This window comes from Gavia stellata, chromosome Z, assembly GCF_030936135.1.
Source record: "Gavia stellata isolate bGavSte3 chromosome Z, bGavSte3.hap2, whole genome shotgun sequence".
Lineage (NCBI taxonomy): Eukaryota > Metazoa > Chordata > Aves > Gaviiformes > Gaviidae > Gavia > Gavia stellata.
This window is the reverse complement of record NC_082637.1, coordinates 48568531-48579081: the sequence shown is the minus strand read 5'-3', so window position 1 is coordinate 48579081 and position 10551 is coordinate 48568531. Positions and strand designations below refer to the sequence as shown.

Genomic DNA, 10551 nt, shown 5'->3' with positions numbered 1-10551 from the left:
TCATTATTGTGTAGCATGTAGCTACACAGTGTAGCACTGTGTACACTGTGTAGCATTTCTTCACTTCCAGAAACATCCTAATTCATTGAATGGACAGACCTATTCTTTTTTGTATATCATAGGTAGGATTGTTTGTAGTTGAGCCAGAATTTTGTGTTTGCACTAAGGGTAATATTGGTCAGAAATGAGCAATCTACATTTCGATCACAAGTTCCTTGCTCTCTCTCTCAAAAAAAAATGTAATCAGCTTGAACATTTCATATTGTATAGGATCATTTAGATGTCATCATCATATACTCTTTTATAATAGATGTGAATATAAATCACCAATCTGCACTTGATAGTCTATTAATAGTTCCACATAAATCAATGTCTTTGTTTGATTTGTGTAATAATAAATAACAATAATGAAAATGTCAGGTGTCAGTGTTTAAGATGAGGACCTGTTAGAAATTTTTTAGAACTCATTATGTCATTAACATTTGGCATTCCATACTTGTGAACACAATGATTTTTCTAGCATTTTATTGATTGTTCTCAAGCTTTTTATCTAATTCTTTTATTTATGACATAAAGATCTTTAGACCTTTAAGTCTAACTTTGCTAAAGCAAAAGTGTCAGATCAAGAATCTTAATAGGAAATGTGTTGTTTGTTTGGTTCTATGAAGTTACAAACACTGCAGTGCATATGTGTATAATATTCTAGAAAGCTATTGCAAAAATGGAGGTGTTCATCCTAACTGCATTTTAAAACACAGAGGAAGTGAATTCTCTTGAAGAGGATACTTGATCCCTTTTTTTTTTTACAGAATTATAATAAAATCAAGTGTTTGAGTTCTTGTCTGAGTTCCTGTAGTCTTCTGCAGAAGTAGTGGTTGAAAGCAACAAGGCTGATTCAACTCTGAATGGTACACTCTATTAAATACTTAGATGACCACAGGTTACATCCTCTAGCCGAAAGTCTGAGTGCCTATTTTATACTGAGTGTGCACTGAAGGATTATTTCCTATTTAAAAGCAATGAGTTAAACAGAAATTTAAAGTAGGGTTGGGAACACTATGGTGTGTTAATATGGAGGATCTTCAGTGGTTGCTTTGGAAATAGTTATGAAGAGTCCAATATGCAGCTGCTCTTGGCCTTCGTCTGTCCAAATTCGTAACTTACTGTCCAGGATGAGTGGAATTCAGTCATTTTGTTTACAGAAAGTGCTCGGGTTTTGTATTCTGTGGCATATTACTTGGTAATCACTTTCTGCTTCTGCCTGTGATGCTCAACCTTGATACCCTGAATGGTTCTCAATGACTGTGCTTTCTGTTAATCGTTTTAGCCACGGCTAGCCACTGATCACTCTCCATGATTACCATCAGCTGCATCTTCCACTCCACTTTGCCAATCTATAGCTGTGCATTGCCTATGTTTGAATGCATTACGGCCATAAAAGTCCCCACAATGTTTGGAAAATTTTTGAGTAACACCAAGGTAGGTAGGGTGCACAAAGTATTTTTGCACCGGAAGATAACTCCTGGACGTACCCTCCCTTGCTGCCCAGGAAATGACCAAAGTGCTCTTTTCCTCAGTCTTTTGTCGCAAGAGGGCAAATTTTAAAACTCAGTCAGCATCTCTCCATGTCCTGTGGCATACTTTCCACAGGTGGTTTGACACTGTGCTTATAAATGCCAAATTTCTTCCAATTTGTAGTGTAGTTGGTTTTAGCAGAATTATTTAAAATATTATAGAATGTTAACCGATTATATTATTCACTTTTCCTGACATATTCTGGTCAGTCTTCAGACACTCCAATGGATGACCATAAGGTCATCCTTGCTATCTAGGCCTTCTTCTCTGGAATTTCTGGGATTAGTTCCCTTTTTTCAAGTTTATATTATTTTTTAGTGGTACTAACATAATTAGTTATTTCAGTGGTTATTTCACAATCTTTATTATGTGTTTTCTTGCCTTTAAAAACTAAACAGTAACATTGTTTATCAGATCTGTCATTCTGCTATGCTATTTAATAGGCACCTTCAGTGAGTTCAAAGCAGAATTTGTGTTTTCAGGCTTCACTCCAACAGTATCCAGAGGATTACAAAGACCTCCCTGCAGAAGGTAACAGTCAGCAGAAATTCTCTTTACACAATCACATGGAGTTTCTATTGCTTTTGTTCTCCTACTGTGGGGTTGGTTTTTTCCCTTTTACCCCTCGGTAAGGGAAGACTGCACTCTCAACTTCGTCCAAATGAAACAAATTTATCCTAAAATTCATTTTACTGAGAAACTGGTTTTAGATATCATTATTTCTTATTATTGTATAAAACACTGCTGATTTTTAAGCAGAAGAGATCATTTATTACAAAAGGTGTTCAGTTTAAAAATTGACTGCACTTTATGCGTTATTTTATTTAGAAAGTCAAATGCTTTGTGTATTTGTCATTTTACTTTTCTCTCTCAGGTTCAACTGTTACAGAAAAGTACTTTATAACAACCAGATTCAGGGCTTAAGGGATTGCAAGCGTATGGCATTACTCAGTCTAAAGATTGGCCAAAGTGGATCTAAATGTTATTAAAAGTCTAATGTATCTTTAAAAAGTGAAAAGAAAATAAAAGCATTTCATTTAAATATGTATTTTTTTTTTAATTCTGTGAATAAATCTTTGAAAATGTTGTTTGAGACTTATTTATTTCCCTTGACTACTTCTAATTGTTTTGCTTTTCTCTCAGAGTCCAATGACATAAATGGGAACCTTTCTCTTGAATTCATGGAATCTTCTCAGACATCTAGTCCTTTAATCAAATCCTTAATAATTCAAAATGCTGGTAATCCCTTGTTTAGGGATTACTTATTTTCATACATGGTTGTCCTTGAATATGTGAAAGAAACAGTTTCAGAGAGCATATTCATAATTTTCAGATCTTCAATTTCTGGCATATTCCTCATGTTATTATTTTGATTTGAAAGGATTCAGTTATGATTTTCTAAGTAAAATATAAAACCATGTACTGTGGAAGTTGAAGTGGACTCAATCTAATTCATCATATATATAGTCTTATAAATTACATCAAAATTTGTTCTCTGATATTTGTAGAGATTGTGAATAAATAACAAAAGCAAATAGACGGTAGAAGATGTTGATTGGATTATAGTGGTGATAATTGAAATATAGTTAACAATGGTAATCTATTAACATGTAAGCAAGAGATGTTTTTTATCCAAACTGAAAAATAACAATGCTAACACATTTCACTGTTTCTTGACTGCTATGCTCTCTAGGGGTCTACAAACAGTTTGATTTCCATGCTTTTGACAAATAATTGTTCTCACTGTCAGTGAGTGTGAACTTTGGGGGTAGGCATTCTGAAGTACAACAATCAATCTTATCCCATGAAATAGTAGACTAGGCCTCAAAGTAACTTGTTCTGCTACTTAATCATTCTGTGACCCAATTAACTATGAAATAATTTAAATGTCCTTTATTACTGTCCTCTTTCTAGCTCCATCTGAAGTGATTTTTTCGTTTGATGTTGGAAATGGACCTAGCGAAGTTACAGTGCAATCACTCACTTCCTTAAATGACAACCAGTGGCATTATGTGAAGGCTGAACGAAACATCAAAGAGGCATCCTTACAAGTAGACCAGCTTCCTCAAAGGTTTCATGGTGCTCCACCTGATGGACGTATTCGCTTGCAGCTCAACAGCCAGCTTTTTGTAGGTAGGCACTCATTTAACAGAATCTTTCCTAGTTATCATCATGAAAAAATGAAAAGAAAAGGAAAAAAAAAAAAAAGGAAGAAAAATATGGCAGCTGGGTCTATTGAAAAGAGTTTGTATGATAGATGAGAGTCTTTGTGAAAAATCCATGGAGATGTAGCTCTGTTTTGAAATTACAAATTCAGAGCCTTAGCCTATAATTACTACTGGACAGGATTTCAATGAAAGTCGTCTTCTTTTGAGGTTTGTTTGAAGAACAACTAAAGGATCTCCATTTGCACCATTTTTTGAGAGTATGTAATCTGCTGAAGGAAGATGTGTTAATTTTGTAATTCAAGGAAATTTTGTTGTCTCTCTTCATCCGCAACCTCTCAGGTTGCTCAGAAATGTTGTGAAAGCCCCTTCATTGGAAATGTTTAAGGTCTGGTTGGACAGGGTTTTTTAGTAACCTGATCTAATGAAAGATGTCCCTGCGCATCACAGGAGGGTTGGACTAGTGTCTTGTTAAAAGGAATGTAGTTTTGAAATTTGTCTGTCAGAGTCCCAAGACTTTCACTGACTCATTTATCAGAGCCTCAGCAAAAGGACTTGCACTGTTCAGATGTACAAAATTCGAAATTAGTTATTTTGTTGAGAGTGACAGAACAGATTCAAGATTGCCATTGATAAATTCATTAACTACAATAGTGCTACTAGTTAAGGTTAATATTGCTAGCAAACTTGATCATAATACAACAACCCGGAGATAACTTTCACCCAGAGGGTGAGAGGCGCAGCGCTTACCCAGACAGGCGTCCCTGCCTGGGGTGGAGGAAGAGAACACAGCCTGTCAACTGTGTCCGTCAGGTGTCGAGGTTCTTCTCTCCCACTTTAACAATCATTTTCTCCATCTTTTATCCTCAAAAAGTACGAGGCTCCCCCCCCCCCCCCCATATGTGACATTTAGCATGATTTGGGTGGAGAGACGAGTGCTATAGTCATATACGTTTAGCATGATCTCTATAATCTTCACTAGCATATGCAGGGGTGTGAGTTGTAATATGCATTTCACAGGTAATGAGGCAAAGGTCAGCTATTGCACACGAAGCCTTTCAAAGAAACAAAGAACCGTTCAGGTTTCTGTTATTTTGCTATCTTTGCTGACCACAGTCCTGCCTCCACAGGGCCCCCTCCTTAACTGCATCCTGCAATAGCCAGGAGAGTCCTCTCTCCTCTCCTCTCCTCTCCTCTCCTCTCCTCTCCTCTCCTCTCCTCTCCTCTCCTCTCCTCTCCTCTCCTCTCCTCTCCTCTCCTCTCCTCTCCTCTCCTCTCCTCTCCTCTCCTCTCCTCTCCTCTCCTCTCCTCTCCTCTCCTCTCCTCTCCTCTCCTCTCCTCTCCTCTCCTCTCCTCTCCTCTCCTCTCCTCTCCTCTCCTCTCCTCTCCTCCCCTCCCCTCCCCTCCCCTCCCCTCCCCTCCCCTCCCCTCCCCTCCCCTCCCCTCCTCCTCTCCTCTCCTCTTCTCTCCTCTCCTCTCCTCTCCTCTCCTCTCCTCTCCTCTCCTCTCCTCTCCTCTCCTCTCCTCTCCTCTCCTCTCCTCTCCTCTCCTCTCCTCTCCTCTCCTCTCCTCTCCTCTCCTCTCCTCTCCTCTCCTCTCCTCTCCTCTCTCTCTTTAAAAAAGAAAAAAAAAAAAAACAGAAAACCACCTAATTTCTGGATGTTACTCCTTTGTGAATTAATAGAAATAGGCATCATTGCTTGGCATCTTACTGTGCAAAAAACTTGTTCCCCATTAAAAGCTTCAAGGGTTCGCTGTAATTATTTGACAAAAAAAGAAATCAAATATGCTTTTAAAGCTATTTATAGCTATTTTCACATGCATAGGCTTGTATCTTGGAAATTCATAATAGACTGTTCAGGGGCTGTAAAACATAAACAGGTTGTTACACATCAATTGTTTTAAATTTTTAAAAGCTCATATGAATTTATTTCAGGTGGGACAGCATCCAGGCAGAAAGGATTTTTGGGATGCATTCGTTCATTACAGTTGAATGGAATGGCCCTTGACCTGGAAGAGAGAGCAAAGATAACACCAGGAGTTGAACCAGGCTGTCCTGGACATTGTAGCAGCTATGGTAACCTGTGTCACAATGGTGGAAAATGTAGAGAGAAATACAGTGGATTCTCCTGTGACTGCACTTTCTCTGCCTATGCTGGGCCATTCTGTAAGAAAGGCAAGCATGTCTTTTAGCTTTATCAGTTATTGAAAACAGGATCATACAGTCTAGAACAAGATCTTTACAGCCCTTTAAAGATAAGTTTAAATGTTTGCAAAATATTTATGTTTTACTTAACATAAAGAAACATTCAGCTGAATTTGTTCAGTAAGTGTAAGTTTTGTTAAATACTGTCTTCCACACATATGTTCAACATACACTATTTAAAGCAGGAACCACATTACCTGAGACGATCAGCATCTTTTCTTTAATGTTATGCAAGTTCTTTGATTCTTCTATATTATACTAAAGCTAGGAACTATACCTTTAAGAATAAACTTTTGGATTTCTGTTTTTCAAGTCTTAATCTCAAAACTAAGACTAAATTAGGAAAACAAACCAAGAAGCAGAAAAGCCTTAAGAAAGTGAGATCATCAGAAACAGGACTGAGCCCATGTTTGCAGCCATTTTAAAGGAGTTCTTTGGTGATGGTGTCATACTGTAGATGATCACAAGTCATCAAACTTGAATTTTAAGAATGGAATTTTGTCTAGAACTTTTGGTATTTGCATATAATTCTGATCTGCTAAAAATTACTTGCTTCTTCCATGTATTAAATGCATTGTGCAAATACTCAGTGGCTTAAATGCCATAACTCCATGTTCCTCTAAATCAGTGAGCACAACATCTGTCCAGCCACCACGGCCACCACAAGAGAAAAAGGACTCCTGTGAAGTCCTTCCATATCTAGCGCTGTGGAGCTAATGCCACTCAGTGAGGAATGATACTTTCCTCCTCCCCCACAAACAGCAGAAGAGACTAATGGTCACACTCCATGTCTATTATTCTTCAAGGACAAAGTAGCTCCTGTTGCTGAAAGTGTGGGATGACCTATAGTAATAACTGTCAGTGACCTTTCATTGAAGATACAGAAATTTCCAGAATTTTTTCTGAACTGTGGAGGTTGTATGTGAAAACAGGATAGTCCAAGACAGTTACTTTTAGCAGAAGACGGCTGTGAGATATTACAGAGATATAGAAGCCCTCTATGAATGATTCATCCATAAGATGACCATAACACAGTTTGTATTCTCCTTTTCTTTCTCCCACCTGTCCAGTCTCTTTTCCCACATATGTTTCCGGTGTGGCCACGTTTAATCAATATGTTAGGATTCAAACTGCTGCACCCACTTCTCTGTAGGAGCAGTATACATACAAGACAGGACATATTGGGCTTGAGGACGTGGATAGACAGGAAAAAAGCAGAAAGCATATTTAAAACTAGACAGAAAGAAGCACTTCTTCATGCAGCAGATACTTAAGACACATGTCTAACTGGGCTTTTGCTCTAGCCCAGGTTGGGTCTTATTTTTGTCTGTAGTTCTAAATACTAGTTCCATTTATATTTCTTTTTCCGTTTTATCACAATAGTTAAGAATACAGTTTATTTTGTTCTGTGACAGAAAGAAAAAAAACCAACCAGCTTTAGTCTTGTCTTGCCTGATATTTAAAAACTGATTTACCTTTTGTTTCAGAGATCTCTGCCTATTTTGGGACTGGCACTTCTGTGACATACAATTTTCAAGAATACTACACCTTAGCTAAAAATTCCAGTTCTCATGCTTCTTCTTTCTATGCTGACATGACACTGAACAGGGAAGCAATTACATTTGCCTTCCGAACAACACGGACACCAAGCTTGCTGCTTTATGTCAGCTCCTTCTACAAGGAATACCTCTCAGTCATTCTCACCAGAAACGGTGCGTGTTCAGATAGGCCATCTGGAAACACTAATGAACGACATAGCTGCCAATTCAGATTCACTCTGATTCCCAGACCTGAATTACAAACTAAGCATTGTCTTGTTGTTGCTTTAAATGGTATATTTATTTTTCAGCTGCACCAAGAAATGCTTTCCACATGAAAAACAGTCCTCCTACTGTAATTTCAACTTTTACTGCTGTTTTTTTTAATCATGTTGGCAAAACTACTTATTTCTGGAAATCCATTAGAAATTCATAAAATCATTTCAAATTTATTTCTTTTTAAGTTTTGAAATGAAACAGTATGGATCTGATCTGTCTGCTACTCACGCGGCGTATTAATTGCCATCCTTATAATAAATATTGAAATAAACTACTTTTTGAAAGTGCGTTATCCATTTTCCAAACTAATCAGAGGTCATTTCATTCAACTAATTTCATAAGCTACTTATATACCTATGAAAATACACATAATGTAATTGATGTTTCCTTTCAAGCTGAACATTAAATGTTAGTTGGAGCTTTCTTTTTCATTCTTTCTTTTGCATCTAGATAATTTTTTAAATTTAATTTTTTTTTTAAATTAAAAAGCCCCACCGACTGAGTTGCATGTTTGGGTTTATCAAAGACTCTTTTCAGTCACAGTGGTTCTGGGCTCAAAGAAGGTTCTGTGCTTTCCTGTGTACAGATGTGGATGTAGAATAACTGTAGCATCCTCCCCATCATGTGAGGTGGAACATGTTTTACTCATGACTGGCCTGGGTCTGTCCTGGGCCTTGGTTTTTTTGGATGAGTAGAAAGTTGTAGTCCATCTACAGCTGGGAGGGAATCTCTGACAAGGAAACTACACTGCCTCTGTGTTCTGCTGGGAAAGAGTCTCTGTGTGATTATCTGCGTACAGACAGTATTTTGGGACTTAACAAGACGAAATGGAAAGTGAGCTAGAAGTTATTAACTGCATCCTACTGAACTGTCAGCTGGTCAGAAGTTTACAGGTCTGGACAGTGTAAACATTATTCAAGAACAGTACTTGGAAGGTACTGAGTTTTATTTGATAAGTCACATTGATATGAGCTACCAGACCAAGTCTTTCTCAGCTGAATTATAAAAGTACTTACTAAAATTTCTGCACAAATTTCTCTCATTATTCAGATCTGTGACAGTTTATGTCTATCTTTGCCAGTACATCTTACTTCCAACATTGCTATTACTTTTTCTGTTGCCTTCTTTCATTTTTCACTTATGGCAATTTCTCATAGTTAACTCCTTAAATAAATCAAACATTTGCTTTGCTCTTCAGATGCACCTGTGCAGCAGGAGGCATTGTGTATGATCTACACTGGCTGTTGTGTATGTAGTATACTATACCTTTTGCTCTATTTAACCCTGCAGGAAGTTTACAGATCAGGTACAAGCTAGATAGCCATCAAGATCCTGATGTCTTCAGCATCAATATCAAAAGCATGGCTGATGGACAACTACAACACGTGAAGATTAACAGAGAGGAGGGAATGCTCTTTGTAGAGGTAATTCAGTTAGACAAAAAAGAAAAAGGGATTATCATAAAAAAGTAGAAGATCCAAAGCAAAATGAAGTAAATAGTTACAATAAGGCAATTACCCCCCAAAAAAGTGTGTTTTAATATCCTATGTAAATAAAGTAAAGGTTAGCAGACTTATGATGCACAGTGAAAGCCTACATTAGACAATCTCTTTGGTGTTCACTTTGTCTATTTCAAAAGGTCATCACCTTCTCACCATTTTCTATGAAAATAAAATGAATTGTTGATGGTTAAATTTTCACAATTTTTGAAATGTGTATGACTGCTGTCATTTGTTTTGGGTCTTGCATTTTGGTTTTTGTTTCAAATTATGTATCAAACTACAGTACAAGTATATTACCTTCTATACAATAATTTAAGTCTATTTGTCTAATTTTTTTCGGTCCCTTTTACATCAAAGAAACATGACTATTAAGGAAAATATTTTTGTTATTTTTTGTGGAAATTTGATGATAAAATAGAAATATTTCATTTGCTAAAAGTAGATATTAACATGGAAGGAAGACTTAATTTTTTAAATTAAAATTTAAAAAAAATGGATTTTACAAGTTAGTATTTTGAGGCTAGAGCTGAGTTTGCTAATTATGCATTGGTACAAGGCTTGAAGGCAAGTAGTTTTAGAGGTACCCTGGGGGCAGAGCATTTACAGTATAATATTTGATCTTTAGGAACTAACTGTTGAGTGGCTCTTTTAATGAAAAGAGCCCTTTTCATGTTTTTGAACGTTTACCATTTTTATTCATCTTATAGATGAAAAAGAAGGAATCAGCCAAATCAATAAGATAAATAAAGACTTATTAAGTGGGATGCTTAAGAAGTATCACAGCTATAATCAGTGATCTGAGGAAGCCAATCATCTATTTCCTGATTAGTTTTTATGTTATATCTAACAAATTCTTCCCTCAGCTCCTTTTTTTTTAACCTTGATCTTATCTGCTTTTTTGCGAACTTTGACTAATATCTTCCATTATTGTACTTTGTTCTTGACTGCACTATTCTGCAGGTTAACCAAAGTGAAAGAATGAACTTTATTCTGTCTTCAGGCACAGAATTCAATGCAATCAAGTCTCTCACACTTGGCAAGATTTTAGGTAAGTGGAACACCACAGGGTTCTCTAAAACATAGATCAAAATGTCATCATGTCACATAAAAAATAATAACGCTAATCTCATTGAAAGACATTTGTTGTCTTGGATTTAATTAGACACTGAGTCAGAATCAAGGTAGAAACTCCAGTCTTTTTGAAATACAAATACAATCATGGGTAAGTACTTCCTGAAAAATTATCAAGTGCGTTCCATTAAAAATAATTTCACATTTCTCTCTCT

The 10551-nt window shown here is 36.7% G+C and overlaps 1 protein-coding gene across 1 annotated transcript in view; it reads left to right on the top strand.

Annotated features, from left to right (window-relative positions):
• CNTNAP4 (contactin associated protein family member 4) overlaps nucleotides 1-10551 on the top strand; it is a gene marked incomplete at its 5' end in the record, with an annotated part of 190638 nt that overhangs the window by 165644 nt on the left and 14443 nt on the right. Inside the window, 5 exon segments of the mRNA XM_059833251.1 lie at nucleotides 3490-3708; nucleotides 5677-5916; nucleotides 7434-7658; nucleotides 9054-9187; nucleotides 10226-10313. Of these exon segments, the coding sequence (XP_059689234.1) occupies nucleotides 3490-3708; nucleotides 5677-5916; nucleotides 7434-7658; nucleotides 9054-9187; nucleotides 10226-10313 (906 nt within the window).